Source organism: Danio rerio, chromosome 24 (genome assembly GCF_049306965.1).
Source record: "Danio rerio strain Tuebingen ecotype United States chromosome 24, GRCz12tu, whole genome shotgun sequence".
Classification (NCBI taxonomy): Eukaryota; Metazoa; Chordata; class Actinopteri; order Cypriniformes; family Danionidae; genus Danio; species Danio rerio.
In genome coordinates, this window is record NC_133199.1 from 30,918,028 (window position 1) to 30,937,062 (window position 19,035).

Sequence of the window (19,035 nt, forward strand, 5' to 3'; positions counted from 1 at the left end):
AAAAAACAATCATCCTGCATCCCAAGAACAAAGCCAAATAAAAGATATTTTTAAGATATTTTTTTTTAGATATTTTTAAAAGTGGCATCCATTAAAACAAGCTCATTATACTTCATTCTCACGATCATAAGCTTTGCAAATTTGCCTTCAAAGGTGTATTTCCACTAATTGCCAACCATCCAAATTATTGTCCAGACAAAAACCACGATATGTGTTCACAACATTTACAAGAAAACAGCATTCACATTAACCAAGAAAATAAACAAAAATAAATCAAACGGCACCTAACACTTCTATAAAAGAGCCTTGATTGATTTCAAAACAGGTGAGATTAACTTAGAGGAAAAAACAAAACAAAACAAAACACAGAATTGTTCAAACCTTGGATGCACTGCAAAGCCCCGTCCTCCATGCGGATGGTGAACGTCTCACCTGGGTTCACCTGGACCAAGATCATCTGTAAAAACATTAAACATTTACACATTCGCTCATCACAACTTTTGTTTATATCAGAGAGCTAAAGCGTATCTGCCTCATAACAACCAATGTATAATAGTGAGGACTATAAAAACAACAAGTCAACATCCAATAAAAGAAAAGTATAATCACAATGATTTTAGGGAGAATTGAAATGAAGAGCTGACCTGCTGTGATGCATCGCCATTGATCATGTGGTGCATCATGGGAAGCTCGTTGCTCAATGGAGGCGGGAGGTCCAGCATTTGGTCCGTCATCATCATGGTGACGAACATTCATGGAGCCCTCCCGGCGACAGCCTGAAAGAGATGCACACTTTTTATTAAAGTAATATTAAATGGGACTGTGTGATGAAACGATGAAGACGACTAAAACAGATCCTCCATCCGCAAACACAAATCAAAGACTCACTTAAACCTCACTGAAGGGCTACTGGTGGGTTATGGAAAGGGATGAAATCATTATGATGTCACCGATGTTTATATGATGATGTAATGTGTGTCAGGATGATGTAATCTGTATATAAAATGCAGTTATGGGGCGACAGTCTCTCAGCCACAGCCGGGAGAGCAGACGGAGAGAGAAAATAAGAGAAAGGAACTGCCTCTGTGAAACAATATTATTACATCTGCATGACTAAAATGATATACAAACTAATTCAAATAATAAAAGGGATAACATCACATATTATGTGCAGCAGGGGTATTGAGATTATGAAATACTAATGCCATACAACAGGGCAAAATAAACATGAGTTAACAGAAAAACTGATCAAATATAAAAACTACAATTTATTTTTATATAGCTATTTGCAAATTATTAAAGAAAAAATATAGAAAATGTACATAAATGTGTAAAAATATATAAAACATTTTAAAAAAAATTAAAAATTAAGAAAAACAAAATGAAAAAAAATTAAAATGTTTACTAAAATTAAAATGAAAACAAAATAGAAAACCTAATTCAAAAAGTTAATCAATCATACTAAAATTATCATATCCATATAACAATATTAATTATTAAAAATAAAAAATACATTTCAGAAAAAAAGTTAATTATTTATGAACATCTGCCTTAAAATAAGCCGGAATAAACAAATTATATATATATATATATATATATATATATATATATATATATATATATATATATATATATATATATATATATATATATATATATATATATATATATATATATATATATATATTATATTTTATATATTTATATATATTTATATATTATATATATTTTATATATATAATATATAAAATCCAAATTAAAGGTAATTTCTCGATAACTCCTGTTTATTTGGTTTGAAATAAAAAATAAAAACACTCTCACACACCCACACACACAGACATAAAAAACTATAAAGTGCAGATAATAAAAAATACTGAAATGTTTACTAATTTAAATGAAAACAAAACGTAATTATGAAATGTAAAGAGAAATATCAACTTTTAATTAAAATGTACACCTACCATATTCACTGGGCTTTGAATCTAGCTTAGAAAATTATTCAATTATTAATACTTTTTTTTTTAATTCTCAACAACTAAACTAACACTCAAAGTAAATGTGGCATCTTCAAACTAGTGTACAGATCACAAGTCTGCCATTTTCACTACATTTATATGTTTTAAAATGAACCGGTTGTACTTCTGCAAACAGTTCAGATAGTTGTGCAACTGTAACCATCTCTGAAGTCAATACATTTGACGTCCATAAGCTTGATTAAGAAAGACAATACACTTCAGTCTTCAACACCTCGCAATAGACATTCACATGACGCTCCTAAAACTACTGAAAAAAACAAGCAAAGTTCAGGTGGCAGGTGAAAGATCAGCACAACAGCGGTAATGTCATCTGACTGCTGCTATATTTTCCTCTCAGAAGGCAATAACCTGTCCCATTAACTCCAAACACAAACATCAACCACAGGAGTCAAACCCGGAAAGAGAGAAATCATTCATCTGACACACTCTGGGAAAAATAACATAAAGTGAATACAAGTAAAGCCTTTAAATAGATAGAAACCATCATCAGATAATTGATATATAGCTTTTAACAATGGCAGATTTTTTTAGAAATGGTATTTAATGGAATTTTTTGTAAAAAAAAAAAAAAACATAATAAATGAAATCATAGCAGCTGATTATTACAAAAAAACAAGAATCATTTACATTCTCGGAATTCTTAGACATGTGAAGCTGAGACATCCTCTGATCTCCATGACAGAGGAAGAAGAGAGAATGGAGGTTTTATTGGCTCATAAATGCAGTCACTTCAACTCATAAACAGACACACAAACATACAAACCCCACACTGCCAACCTGTGCTGCTTGGAGTTGACTGTAGGAAACATTTAATTGTTCATTTATTATACATAATATTAAATATATTACTATAATAATAGTAAACCTTATGTATATAGACACTATATAAATGTATATTTTTAATTGATTACAACTTAATTTCAGTCATCAGATAATGCCTCGACTTTGTCATTCACATGTAAAAAGAACAAATTTTGTAGCATTGGCTCTGCAGTTTTCATAAAAATAACCCCTATAAATCATATACACAGCAGCTGATGGATGGTTCTTATCGTCAGGCAGATCTACAGTGCAAATCACAACACTGCATACCCAGCAAGCCTTTTTATTTTTGTTTTAATAGATTTCTAATAGATGTCTATTCTTGTCAAGTCATCTTGGCTAAAAAAAGGCTAAGTTTGAGCTGACAGCGAAAATCTAATCGACGTCTAACAATAGGGCAAAACTAGACTAGTCATCAAATAAACAGAAATGAATGACTACACATATAAAGTCTGTCTAATCTGTCTGTTTGACTACTAGTCTAGTTTTGGGCTATTCTTAGACGTCGATTAGATTTTCACTGACAGCCCAAGTTTAGCCTTGTTTTAGTTAACTTGTCTATGTTTAGATGTATATTAGATGTCTATTAAACACAAAATTGTTTGATGGGTACAAAAATAAAATAAATAAATAAATTATGACTGGATGGTAAAAAGTTGTCTCTAGAAGACTGGGAAGGACAGTGAGGTGGATTACAATTTCTTGAAGCTATTAATAAATAAAAAAAGAAGGAAAATTCACAAAACAAAAACAAAAAACATCAAAACACCTGCACCCTCCCCCAAAAAAACACAAGCATAAAAAATGTAAAACAAAATAGAATAAAAACACAACCCCCCACCAAAAAACTAACAAAAAAACAAACAAAAAACAAATATTACATTAAAAATTACACATACATTAAAAACAAAAATACTAAGAAAACGAACCCCCTATCAAAAAACCACAAACAAATTGTAAAATAAAACAGAATACAAAACAAAACCGACCCCCAAAAAACATAAACACAAATACTACATAAATTAAAAACTAAAGAAATTATATAAAACAAACCCCCTTTCAAAAAAGCAAGATATAAAACAAAAACAAAACACACTAACAAACAAAACACAACAAAAACAAACTAAAGCAACAAAATACAACGTGCAAAATACAACCTCCACCCGTAACACACAGACACACACACACACACGCACACACATATACACACACACATATACACACGCACACGCACACACACACACACACACACACACACACACACACACACACACACACACACACACACACACACACACACACACACACTCACTCTCTCTCTCTCTCTCTCTCTCTCTCTCTCTCTCTCTGAAGAATCCCATAAAGTTAAAGTCCAACATACTTTGTTAACCTGAAGGATTTTTTCCATAATGATTTTTACAGGAACTCAACCCATTACATTATGCATGTGATGTGTTTAACAGTTGAAAGACATGTCTGCAAATTTACCAGAATAAAGAACTAGTTGTAAATGTCTCTAAAATAAACAACGATTTTTACATTCATTAATTTTCCTTCGGCTTAGTCCCTTATTTATCAAGAATTACCACAGCAGAATGAACCAACAACTATTGCAGCATACTGTATGTTTCACGCAGTGGATGCTCTTCCAGCCACAACCCAGTACTGGGAAACACCCATACACTCTCACATCCACGCACACTACGGCCAATTTTGTTTACCCAATTCACCTATAGCACATGTCTTTAAACTGAGGGGGAAACAGGAGCACCCAGAGAAAACCCATGAGAACACGGGAAGAAACATGCAAACTCCACACAGAAATGCCAACTGGCCCAGCTGGGACTCGAACCAGCAACCTTTTTGCTGTGAGGCTACCCACTGAGCCACATGGATTTCTCCATGAAAAATTGATTACTCCAGTGCAAAACAAAACTATTATTTTGTCTAACAGTGAAGCATTCTTAACCCTTCCACATAAAGAAGCTCACATTATCCTTTGCTAACACATCCATCTTTTAGCTTTTCTCAATCTAAGCATGCTTGTTTACCTTTCCCTGCGCTCTACGCCACAGCATGTAATTACCAGCAAGTAAAATCATTAACACTACAGCTTTAGCCCCCCCTAGCCCAGGCCCCCAAAACCCCATTCTGTCCTTTTCCCACCTCGCCTCTCTTTACCCCCGAGCTTCAGATCCAATCTGTCTTTTCTTTCAGCTCTCCTCATTCCCTTCATTCCTGAGGACGGCTGGAGTCTGAACTTCTGCAGGGCCGAGGGGGGCGTTAAAGGGCTAAATCCCCCGAGAGAAAAGTGGTAGAGATACGTACAATGTCAGAGCCGGGAGAAGGGGGTGCCGGACCCCCTACCTTCACGGGTCATGTTGTTGTGACCACATCACAGTGAGTGTCAATCATGAAAAGCACAGAGAGGCCTTTCATGGGCTGGTGAGGGTCCCAGTGATGTGGGGTATTCCCTAGACCACCTCCATGTCGCCACACACACGAACAGCAGGCTATTCACAAAATCAAAACAACACTAGTCAAACAAATCTCTTCTTTAGCTTCAACGAGACCTGGATGTGATGCATTTACCTAAAGCCCTTTGAAATATGTTTTTAATTTTATTTTTTGGGGATTCTGCATTTCAATTTTCCAGAAATAGTTAAAATACATTTTAGTAATCAATACGCCTGATTGAAACCATCAAATTTATCAAACTAAATGAATATTTTAGGCATTCAGTTTAAAGTCTGCATGAACTGGAAGATACTTTTATTTTAGTATGTTGATGTACTTTAAATGAAATGGAATATTGGATAGGGGGTTGGTTTTTTGTGCATCATACTCTCATAGCAAACTAACAGTACGAAGCCGACAAAAACTCGCTTAGATAGAGAAAGATAGCCACTCTAAACACAGAAGTAAATGGTCAGAATTTGATTGAAGATTACCAAAATATTTTTTATTCAGTGGATCAACTGTTCACCAAAAGAACAAGGTACCTAGGTACCCTAGGCTTTTGACCATTTTTTTGGAGATGCTGTGATTTTTTGCTGTGCAATGGTAGATTTTCCTCACATAAGTTAAGGTAAAAGGCCAGTGGAATGACACATTTAGATGACTCTAGAACACAAGTGTCATATCCAGTTGCTGGAGGGCCAAAGCTCTGCACAATTTAGTTTCAACACTAATTAAACACACCTGATCAAACAAATTAAGTTCTTCAGTTGTGTTTGAAACCTAAAGTAATGGCTGATTTATACTTCTGTGTGACGCGCACGTGTATGCATTGGCGCACGTGGTCGCATAGCCGTCGCTGACACTGACGCGCACCTCTCAAAACATGTAACTACACATTGCATGACGTAAACCGCAAGCTATGTGATTGGTCAGCTTGGTATCGCTGAAGAGTGTTGGCACGCGAGAGTGATGGAGCAAGTGTTTACAAGTGTTGAGTCCCATGCAAAAAAGCTCTTGATGGAAACTGCTGTTTTGTGTTTACCATATGATTAATGTTGTTGCACCTCCACCGGTTCCCGCCTTAAAATTAGAGAGTTTGTGCTACTTGTACGTTCAGAAAAAACAAAACACCAGAAACTCGCCACAGAGGAATATAAAAACCCACTGCCAGTTAGCGTTTCGGAAGTGTTTTTGCTGAGGAACACAAACAGTGCGCAGAAGTATAAATGCACGGTAACGCTCATTGCATGTGCCGTGGGTCAGAAGTATAAACCAGGCCCTGTTGAAGCAGGGTTGGAACTAAACTGTGCAGAGCTGCGGCCCTCCAGGAAATGGATTTGACGCCTGTGCTCTAGAAGGTAGGAGGGTAATAATATATTGTTATTTAAAAATATCATGATATAAAAATGTAATGAGTAATACTGATGTAAATAATATTTAATTAACAATTTACAGTCAGCTTCATACAGGCAGCTTACCGTATTTAAAAAGTATAATTCACAATTTCTCACACTCATTGAGGTTGAAACCTAGATTCATCCATCAAACACAAATGGAGAATATTTTTAATAAAGCCTGAGAAAATTTATGTTCCTCAATATATCAGTCGTAATGTGTCCTAAAATTATCAGTCAATCAACGTCAATCAAAAAATTTTGTCAATTTTCTCAAGCGAGCCAATTTTGGAAAAAACTAATAAACATATGCTGTATAAGTTGGTGGTTCATTCCACTATGGCAACCTCAGATTAATAAAGGGGCGAAGCCAAAAAGAAAATGAACGAACGAATGACTTATTGGTAATACAGTAAATACATGCGAAATTCCTGAATCCTCATCAGCATCAATAAGTCAATACAAAAGATAGCCCGCTATTGGCTGAGCCAGTGTTGCTATGTAAAGATCAGTCAAGATGCTTTAACAAGACAATACTCTAACAATGGCACCTTATTATTAATAAGCATTTATTAGAAAGTACTGTCAATGCATTAACAACAATACAATTTACCTTTAAAGCTCATTAAAAAGACAGCCTGCCAAAAGCAAAACCATAAGAAAGATTCAATTCCTTTCAGAAATCTGCTCTTGCATCTGGCAGGTTTACAGCTCCAGATGTGGACCCACTATGGCATGGGCCTATAATCCAGCTAATGGCACATAATAACACTGAGGAAGCTGGGAAACCAAGAAAACCATCACTTTTTCCTCTCCATTTCCCCCCTTCGTTCCTTTATTCTCTCATTCCCTCAGCCCTGATCAGCTGACACACATACACGTGCACGCACACACACACACACACACACACACATGCTCAGGCTTGCACACGCACATTCCTAGAGACTGAGAAACAATCTAAATGTCAAATTTTTCCCCCTGCAAAGTAACTCTTCTCACCTCGCAGCGCTCAGGCTTTCCTTCAACCCGACGTTGACTCACGTCTGCGACTCTGATCAGCATTTACAGCCAGATGACATCATCTCTTTAAAAATATCTGGGCCACAATGGAGTGCAGGCGATAACGGTCCAGACAAGGCACAGACAGGAAATTGAGGACACATTACAGGAGTGTGGCAGAATAAAGACCCAGCTCACTGGCTTTTATTTTTGTCTGCTGTAAGTGGAGTGCTCTAGTATGAATTGTTGGCCTGAAAACTAGCAGAGGAACTCAGTCTGTCTATATCAAACTAAAGCTACAAAGTTAAAGAGTGAAGGTCAGCTCACACCAAAAATGATAACAATAACAATATTAGGGCTGCATGATACTGGGAAAATATGCAGTGTAGGATTTTGCGACAATAGTATTCATTTGGATATAACATCTCCAAAGCAAAATGCTATTTTTTTAAATCATTTATGATAAAATAAACAAATAATTATTTTGAGCTCACTACTATTGGTTCAATTTTAGGCCAGTCTAGCCAATAGCACTACTACTGAGTAGGGAGACAGGTATAAAAAAAAAATGGCCCCATCTGATCGGTCAAATTTAGATAAACAACCTATGCATGCAACACACAAATGAGTATAAATTGGTATAAAAAAGGCATTTAAGGTGGCATTAAACTCTGTTTACACCTGCTAATGTAATACATTTTCAATCAAGCTGATCACAAGAGCATGATAACAAATATAATAGGGCTGCACAATATAAATGGTTTCAGTATAAATATTGCAATGTGCTCATCTTCAAAGGAACACATGAGTCACTGGTAAGTTTAGCCCATAAGAGAGTGAAAGCTTACCATTTTTATGTGCTTTTAAGGTCTGTGACTGAGCATTCTATAAGAGTTTAAAACATTTGGGTATTAAAAAAATGATGATGTTTGGTGGTTTAACAAAAATTAATTGTAATAAATTTACACAGAATTTTTGACAAAAAAGGCGGTTTTCTTGCCTGGAATTTTTGTCTCATTTCTAGTTCAAATATCTAATAGGGCTGGGCCATAAAATAACCATATCAGTATTTATTGACCGAACACCATTGTTGATATCGGAAAAAAAAGTTCAGTACGAAGTTTCGGTATGAAGCGATATCCGCTTGCTTCCGGGTCCAATCGCTCTATCAAACTGTATGGGAAGACTCATAAAATGGTAATAATACATTTTTACAAAGCAATGTAATACTTTGGAAGTTTACAATCGCAATTTTTATATCCATGCCTAATGTCCAGTGGCTAGGAAGTGATAAATTATGTCAAATTATTAAAAGTTTGGTATTTGTAATGCAGCAAGACCATGATTTTATATCAAATTCAATTCAAAGGGTCTTCATTAATATGCATTAATATGCATGATAGCTTCGTTTTTACCTCTACAGTATTCAGATTCAGATACAGTATTCAGATTAAGTATTCAGACGGCAGAGAGATGCCTCGTTGTGTTGCCAAACCAAGTGGGAGAAGAATTGTTTGGAGATACGGGTCATCAGTGTTGTGTTTTTAAATGTGCTGCAACAAAGATTTTGTTTTCATCTTCCCTCTCTGAGAGCGCAGCTGGACTCACGTGTGTATTACAGTGCATGTGACGAGTGACAGAAATACATGTCTAAGGAACAATTTTTACCGAGAGCTTTTCTCATCTGGAAATGATGAAATCCGGATTTGCTGCTCGTCTCCTTTTAATAAAGTCATGGATCCAGTGGGTGTTGATTGTCCTGTTACAGATTTGGTAAGTAAGTGATCAGTGTTCTTTGTTTATACAGATGGTAAAGTTAGTTTGTATCGTCAGCAGTACTATTTCAGTGTTTAAAACAGACCTTAGTCAAACGATTTCTAAGTTACTCAGTTTACAGTACGTTAATATCACTACAATTTTATGGACTGAAAGATCCGCAGTAAATGTTGCTCTCTAAGTGTAAACATTTAAGCACCAGAATCAAACTATTACTGTCGTGTAGGATTTTCGCCGCATTTTGTGACCGAAATAACACACGCGGCTTTCTGGCTTTTTACCTACCGAGTGCATCCAAGTTACAGAGAAATGCGGAGAGTTTTTTCTCTCTCATTTGCCGTGCGGTATCAAACATTGCATTAAAAATACACGCTTCCAGCAGCTCCTCAAAACAAATATCTCGTTTGTCACGAGGGGCATGAATGAAATTCCTGAATGAAAGAGCCAAACTGCAGTTAAAGTCCACCATTTAATAATTTGGCAAATAATTTGATTACTGATGTCCATGTAAACACAGTCACTGTCTTTCTCCCATGCGTCTGTGTGTTTGCGGGACATGCCCACTTTCCTGACTTTTTCCAAAGTAGACGTGTGAAAAAACCCTGCTGAAACAGTGGAGTTTCATGGCCCTTTAAAGTATGATATGACGGAAATGTCCATAAACGAATATTTTCTCTATTCAATTGAGTAGCGGCTTGGACCCGGAAACAGTATTCAATACATCACGACTTAACAAGCGGATATTTTTATTACAATGTGTCTGCTGAGTGCGCACCTTGAAAGGAATGCCAATAAGCTTGGGATGCAAGTTTGTCATTCCAATGGAGGTGCACGACGCGCATATAGGAGCGACCTGCACATGTTGTGCAAGTAACGCACACGTGACACGCATGATTTTCCTGGCGCACCTAGCTGAAAAACATCTGAACTTTTACAAATGCATGAATCGCAGTGCACTTGTAGCAAGTAGAACAGGTAATGGCGGCCAGTAAAAGCAAAAGCAGCGTGTGTTTTGCTTCCACACAAGTCACACTTTGTATGGAATATACACATTTCATTAATAACAGTAGACTAATTACCTGAGACAAACACAGCGCACCCAAACAAGCAGTGCTTTTTAATTTTCTCCATTAACTTGCAGAGCTGCAGCAATGATTTGTTTGTTTGTTACCCTTTGAAAATGATTGATGGTCACCTAGTTAACAAAAAACTTCAGGGGACTGCAAGCGCGAGCTGCGGAAACCACGCCCTCGCGTTAGTCACTTCAGGTCAGAATAACTGTACCTTATGCAAAAATGAGCGCCGTATAGCCGCAATAAGGTGATTATAAATAAAAAAAGCATGTAAGGAGGTCACCAGATTGGCTTTTTGGTTTCTTTTCTAGTGCATCCTAGCCACTTGCACCCAATCTGAAGAATTTTTTAGCATAGTGGTAATGTAGTCATTCAACTTCACAATTAATGTTGCAATATGTGTTTGAATAATGATGGCTGGATTCTTTACTTGAAAGCTCAGATTTGATTATGATAATTAGTTTAGTTTACAGAGTTTGAAGTTTTTTATTATTATTCACACCTCAAAGTTTGCTTCGATTTTTCATCATTTAAACTTTAACATTACACACACTTTGTACCATTTTATTTATCAAGTTTGAGTTTCTTTAACACAGTTTATTTTATTATAAAGAGATGATATATTGTTTCAATATTTTTGTTTTTGAAGTCATGTTGGTAAATTAAAACAAAGTGGTTAAAATACCTAAATGTATTGTTAAAAATATTTAATAATTATCGATATCGAATGATATGAAACATGATATTGTGAATTTTTTTTGCAATATTGCAAAGCGCTAATATCTACAAGATTTTACCTACCCCACTGGCAGATCATTTGCTTGTTTTAAGAAAAAACTCAATTTTGACTTCTGAAACTGAAAACAAAACAATATTTTGACTTGATGCAAGAATTTCTTGATATTTTAACTAGAAAGCAAAATAAGAATAATGAACTGCCCAATAGAGCTAATCAAAACATCTTGTTAAACTGTATTCATATAGCAATATTTAAATCGCAGAACAATTAAATTTCGCAATATCAGATTTTTCCAATATAGTGCAGCCCCAAAAATAGCATCAATGGAGTCTGAATAGTTTAAAACCATTTCTAAAAAATAACTGAAAACAGGCTGCTTTTATAATGTAAACACTTGCATGGTTTAAATGCGTTCACACGGCCACAAAAGACCAGCTCTCTGGCTACTGACCAAACATGTGAATGGCCTTTTTTGATAAAGAAAAAAAAGAGGAAAGGGGCCACTGAAATCCAAACACAAGAGATGCATTTGAATGCATGTTAATACCAAGGTTGAAATGGTAATCAATCATGGCTGACCACTTATGATCACTGCCGACATTGAAATAAGAGGTGGCATATGAAGTGTATAAATAATGCTATGAAAACACCTCAAGATAATGTCATGTTGCACATTGGTAAAACAATAATTACGACATTATCATAATCTAAATGTTGCACAGCCCTAATAATAAGCATTTTGAAGGCTTAGGAAAGAGCAGACAGAAAGTCAAGCAGATTTTTCACAACATGAGCGCAAGTAAACAATGATTCCAGTTTTATTTTGGGTGAAGTGCTTCTTTAACACTGGAACTACCAGAATTCTCGGGAACTACTAGAATGGCCATTCATATTTGTCATGTCATATTTACATTCAAAGCTTGTATTGAAATTTTAGAATTAAGCTTTGAATGTCTGTAGTAATGTTTGTTGAAGCCATTACCCTAAAAATAAGATCTTTTTATAAAGGTGTAGTATGTAAGTTTGACTCCCAGTGGTTGAAGTAGGTATTGCACTCCTGGATTGATACAAATTTTCACTCAGCTCCTCCTCTGGCGACATTATGCAAGCACAGGTTGCCAGATTAATGTGAGTGAGCCTGACTAATCAAGCCTATAGGCTGATTTAAGGCTGATTTAAACCGTTTTTAAACTAAAAGCAACGACATGCAAAAAAAGGAATATTTTCCATACTAAAGGAGTTTTTATCCTAACCAAAATGATTACCTCAGGTGCACCTCATGTGCTTTACTCAGTGATAAATGCTAATAATGCGAGTTTGAATGACATTTTACCTTACATTTATTGCCTTATACTGAAAGCAGCAGCAGATAGCTCATCTCAGATCTAGAAAATAAAATGTCACAAGTTAACAAAACGTTAAAGAGGTTTTATATGTATTAATTAGACTGTAAACTTTACAATTTTGTTCTTCTGAATGGCTGTATTTACGTTTCTATCGTGTTTCGTCAGGTGCAAACCAGACGAAATTTGCTTACTATTGCAAATCTCATCATGTAGCATGTAGTTAGAACACGGGGTTACAAAATAATCTGCTCATCTAATGTTTACGTTCATCATATTTTTATTATTTGCTAACTAATAACCTCATGCGGAACTATGAATCTGAGTCTCATTTCGGGGCTGTTATTGTCAACCAGAGGTAGCATTTTTAGTCGCGGGTGTAAGCTTCCTGACTGAATAATTGAAATGTGCAGTTTTTCACTAAGGCAACCGGAGTGCTGAAGTACAATTGGCTAAACTGGCAGTGGGTGGCAATATGACCAAAACAAAGACAGCTATTCCAGCACGTAACTCACATTTTTATAGTAGAATTCTTGACCTTAGCATTGTTTTTTAGATAAACAAGTATGTTCACTTAGCATGTTTCTTAAATATCTGAAAACGTATGATGGTCTTTCATGCTTAGGAGTCCAAAACTTACATACAGAACCTTTAAATACAGCCTATAATTGTGTTGATAAAAATAAATGAGATAAACCAGTCCTGAAGGTGCAAACTCTATCTCACTCGCGGAAAAGATTTTTAGAATAATAAAAATCTTGGTTTTAAAAATACATTTCTGATGTTACGTTTTTGCTATTAGAAAGTAATTTTTTGTTAGCAGAATATTTCTAGACAACAGTGGCACACACAGGAAAAAGTAGCTGATGCTGAATTTAAACATTACAGTTTAATAACATTGTCATATTAAAATACATACACATTTAGGAAAAGTCAGGCTGTGTGTGAGATCAAATGATGTGCGTTTTTAGCAGTATAGTGTGGACGGAGATTTTTTCATAAATGGTGAAACACCAGTGTGGACATGCATCATTTTCGTTCTAAAATGGCGAATTAAAACTGAAACATATTAGTGTAAACGGGGCCTTAGTTCACTTTTATTTTTCCTCTATAGTATTTATTTATGCTTTCACTCCTCTATGAGACTTTACCTGTTCAATAATAAATAAAGATATTCAGAATTGTGCCAAAATTGTATTTATAAATCGCAATATACAGTTGAAGTCAAAATTATTTTTTTAATATTTCCCAAATTATGTTTAACAGGGCAAGAAAAATTTCACAGTATGACTGATAATATTTTTTCTTCTGGAGAAATTCTTGTTTGTTTCATTTCAGATATAAAATAGTTTTTTATTTTTTACAGCCATTTTAAGGTCAAAATTATTATCCCTTTTAAGCTATATATATTTTTTGTCACATTTTTGTACTGTCATCATGGCAAAGATAAAATAAATCAGTTATTAGAAAGGAGTTATTAAAATTATTTTGTTTAGAAATGTGTTGAAAAACTAAATATAGAAATTGGGGGAAAAAAATAAATGTGGGGCTGATATTTCAGGGGGGCTAATAATTCTGACTTCAACTGTATATTGTGAGATATTAAATATTGCAATGTCAGATATCGTGCAGCCCTACTTGAAAGCTCTAGTGTTAATAAAGTTCTCAAGTAAGCTTTAGTTCTAAAATCTCAAGTCGAAAATAATTGAGAAACTGTTAATGATCCAATTAGCAAAAAAAAAAAAAAAATTAAATAAATGTGAACCTGATTTCAGACATTGGCACATGTTGACAAATCCAAGAACATTCTGTAACTTTGTTGCATCTTTTCTGATACTCTAGAGACATTACAAAAGTCAGTTTCTCAAGAGTCAAATATGCTCTTCCATTAGAGTCACTGTCAATCACTTGTGCTAGTAAACGATTTCTCTTGCTTTGGTCTATATAAAAGAATCAGCATCATCGAGCGCCTCTGTCCCGTTTAAGAGATAAATGTGTTACCCAACACTGACACCACAGACTCAGGAGCACGACCTGGTTCCTCCCTGAAGGCACAATAATGCAGTAACACACCCAGACCTCAAAAAAAGCTGACCCTGTTTCTTTACACACACACACACATTGAAACTCCATCCACTCTCACCTTACAGAACTTGCTGTAAAAGACACTAGCAGATAGGGGACAATAAAATGAGGGACAGTGCAGAGAAAGAAGACACTGAAGAGATTCCCAGGATCCAAATTCAGAGTTGCGTAAGCCTGATATGAAATGTGATCCAGACTCGGTGCGCTGAGAAGGAGCAGAGAAGCTTCTTAACTGGGTCAAGTTGACTGAATCATATTCTCCAATCGCACAGAGGAGTTTTGCAGTCTATAGTCACAGCGGAGGAAATGATACAGTCTCACACCCTTAAGATCTTACTTCAAAATGTAAAATAAGGGAAGAGCGAATCAAAACATCGAGCTAAAGCAGTGTTGTCCTATGCATGAATGAATCAAAGACTCTTTCTGGAGATTAGCATAGCGGCACAGTGCAATTTTTTAAATAAACTACTCATACAAGCTGCCACTTTTACTAAATTAAAAGATATAATGTGAAAAACTAAAGCAGATTACAAAACAAGTGAATCTTAACAAGTGAAAGTGTTTCTTTTAAACAAATCAAAACAGTTGGTTTAAACAGTGTTGTTGGATTTCTGAAAAAACTAATGTACACGGGACAGTTCTTTATAGTATATTTAAAATTATAAGGGATGCAAAAATGCCGATACTTGGATCAGATATCGGTTCGATACCGCATATTTTTGCTGGATTGGGTATTGGCCAGCTGGTAGCGATCCAAATCTGATCTTGTGTATGCACTATATTCTGTGTATTTTATAAGCCAACAAAAGCCATGAAAGTAGCCTATTATAAGGGCCTAGAAAGTTTTCATGTATGCCTACTATTTGCAAAATGTTCTAAAGCCATTCTATAGTTTAATGTGAAGCACAGATGCATATTCAATATGGATTGTCATTAACAAAAAATGATTTAGTCTAATATAGGCTTTTCTGAAACTGTGAATATTTCACTGTAGTTTTATTTATATTAACATTTCATTTAACAGACCAGTTTGTGTTTTGATTAGGGTCAATAGTGGTAGCCTTTTACAGACTTTAAAGAATACTCTTAATATTAAAAAAGGAAACATAAGCTGGACAACAACAGATCAATGTCATAACGAATGCTCAAATAATGTGGCCAAGTTTACAGCAAGCATCATGTTTTTGGTTAAATTGTGCTGTCTGCCAAATACAGTAGGCCTACAGGGTCAGTTATTTTTACTAATGAAGATCTATTATTTGAGTTTATCACAAGAACTATAGAAACTCTGTATTATAAAAAAATGCACAGTATCTTCGGCAGAATAAACAACCGTAACGTTAACGTCTATATTTGCAGCAGTGGTTAATGTTGGTTGATGGCGTTGAATGTTGTAATGTTTGTGTAAACTATGTTGGTGCATTATGATGGTGTATAAGTACAGCATTGAAAACTGAAGCTTATTGGTTAATTCGATTATTACTATAGCTGTGTCGTACCACAGCAACAATCTAATTACTATGACATTTTAATTCAATTAATTATCTATAGTATGCTTCCAAACACTATATTATTTACTATAGTATTTTCATAGATTGTAATAGCTTATACAGTATAACAGCTCGATGATGACAGGCAAATATATTTTAGTTCAGTAGAAAATTCAGCCGTCTTCATGATATAAGGATCATGCCCAACATATGTGGTTATTTTCTATTCATATCTCTTTTAAAATGTGGTATAAATCGTAAAAATACAAACTTTCCTATATTTATTCAGTTTTTACTTCCTGCCCTCCATCTGAATTTCACACCATGTAATTGAAAACAACCCATTCAATTTATTTCTAAGGAAATAACTTAAGCTCTGTGATTGGTTGGCTTGGTAGCGCTGACGAGTCTGGGCGGGACCGAGAGCTGCGCGAATGGCGCGAGCGATTGTTTACAAGTGTGGAGTACCATGAAGGAGCTCCGGATGGAAAGTTTTGTTTTGTGTTTACCTCATAGTTAAAGTTGTTGCACGTCCGCCGGTTCCTGCCTCAAAATGAGCGAGTTTGAGCCACTTGTACATCCCGGAAGTGTTCAGGAACAGCAAAAAAGTAGCGAAGAAACTCGACACAGAGGAACATTTACACCTCACTGCCAACTAGCGTTTCGGAAGTGTTAATGCAGACCGACAGAGGCAGCGCGCAGAAGTATAAATGCACAGCCACGCGCGTTGCATGCGCCGTGGGTTACGCTGGTCACCTGACGCAGAAGTATAAATCAGGCTTTATAAGTTGGCTCCTTTAGCCAAAAAAAAAAAATTAAATGCAAAGAGTCGAATTCTATTTCTGAACAAACAAGCCCTAGGCCCTATTTAGTGAACCAAAAAATATATACAGCAAAATCCGAAAAAAAGATGACTCTTAAAGCCTAGTTTATACTCATGTCAGCAAGTTTACACTACGAATGTGACGTCATCGCCATACCTGCCAACATTTGTCTCTGAAAATCCAGGAGAAAGGGTGGGGGGTGTCTAGGTGAGGTAATTACGGGAGTTTTCCGGGAGACAGAACAAAATTGGATAAACAGGAGGGTTGACAGGTACGGTCATCTCTGTGCTTGTGGAGTTTCACTTTGAGTGCGCGCGACATGATTTCAGCTGGTGGAGCGCATGTTTATCTTTTTTGGAGACTCGAGCGAACAGTGCGTGCGGCGCCGCATTTAATTTGAGTTGAATATGTATCACTTTGAAGAGATTTTGTCTGAAACAGGTATGCCTGTACACACATCTTTATGATCAGTCAATGCGTGATCATAGGGATAACCAGATGATCAATAATTCTTGGCTAGAAATTGCAACAGTAGTGTGAAAGGAAGAAAGTTTTGGAAAAGTTTGAAAAATCCTGAGAGGTAAGTTTGTTAAAACCAAAACGAAAGGCCATGGCAAAAGTGGAGACCCATTTGGTTTTAATAAACAATTACAGAATATGTTTTTCCACATAGATTTTGCAGTGATGTATATATTACAATTTTGAATTTAAAACAATTTAAGTTACAAAACTAAAATGAAGTCACAAATTATTTCTTTGATAACTGGAAAAGAATATTTGAACTTATCGACATACTGATGTCCTGTTTTTAGGCTTTATTGGTGATAATGATAATGAATGTTGGACTATTATTGCCTTTTTAGCATATCAGTAGAGGACAAACAAGCCAGACGGTAATGTGTGAACTGTTGAGGGGGTTAAAAAAATAAATAAATAAAAGATTTTCCTGCCATAATAAAAATATATATATATATATATTTGTAGCGCAACCAATGTTCTGTTATCATCAATATTTTAATAAACTTTAAAAGGTAGAACTGTCCGAGATATGAACAAAAGCAAGTAACACATTAAAGAGCCCATATTATACATGAAATAAGGTCATATCTTGGTTGTAAGGGTCTCCAACAACAGTCTAATATGCATGCAAGGTCAAAAAACACTTTCATGGTCTTATAATCTGCATTTATTTTTATCTAATTATCCCAGCGACTCCTGTATGAATCGTCCAGTGATTCATTTGTTCCCAAACCCCTCCTTAGCGCGAAGCTAATCTGCGCTGATTGGGCCGATGACAGTCTGTCGCGATTGGTCGACTGCCTTCAGTCAGAGAGGGAAATGGCCAATAGCTAATCAGCAATTTAAAAAGTAATCACAGTTCATACACGCTCGATAGTGTAGGCGTGGACTTTAGCTGCCACACTATGGCGAGTGGATAGTGCCACGGATAACCGAACGAAGGAGACAGTCGTGTACTCGCCAAACCACACACACACAAAAACACACACACACCTCCGGATGACAACGCTCCCGCTTCAGCCCGCACCCGCCAGGTTTTAGCCTGAGAACCCGCTCCGTTTTCTGCCCGCCGCGCCCGGTCCCGCTAGAGCGGAGAACACAACCAAATATCACCCAGTATACAGTCCAGACAGCCAAGCTGTCTGTTTAAAAACACACACACAGCACAAAGTACACAAAGCTCGTTCGTTCGTTCGTTCGCTCTCTCTCTCGCTCTCTCTCTCGCTCTCTCTCCCCGCGCCAGATTTCTGCGGCGCGGGAATACATTTCCGAATAAATCGCGGGAGCAGAACTCTAGCACGGAGCTCCATAAACAAACAGCACGCGTCGCGTTTTTAACGTGACTTTGCACGCGATAAGATAATATATCCAGTTAACCTGATACAGTACACGCGGTTACAAGTAACAAATCACAACTAAATACATTTGCAAGCTAGAGTAAACGAGGCAACAACTTTAACCGCACGTACTTACAC

At 36.0% G+C, this 19,035-nt stretch overlaps 1 protein-coding gene across 2 annotated transcripts in view; it reads right to left on the reverse strand.

The window, feature by feature from the left end:
- fndc3bb (fibronectin type III domain containing 3Bb) overlaps nucleotides 1-19,035 on the reverse strand; it is a 135,053-nt gene that overhangs the window by 102,364 nt on the left and 13,654 nt on the right. The window contains exons 1-3 of one of the 2 annotated variants that reach the window (XM_073940857.1): nucleotides 7,712-7,971; nucleotides 645-776; nucleotides 382-457 (exon numbers count right to left, since the gene is read on the reverse strand). In XM_073940857.1, the coding sequence (XP_073796958.1) occupies nucleotides 382-457; nucleotides 645-752 (184 nt within the window). In that variant the 5' untranslated portion in view covers nucleotides 753-776; nucleotides 7,712-7,971. Of the gene's footprint in view, nucleotides 1-381; nucleotides 458-644; nucleotides 777-7,711; nucleotides 7,972-19,035 lie in introns of those variants that run through there. The other variant, XM_002666672.7, reaches the window with a different exon arrangement.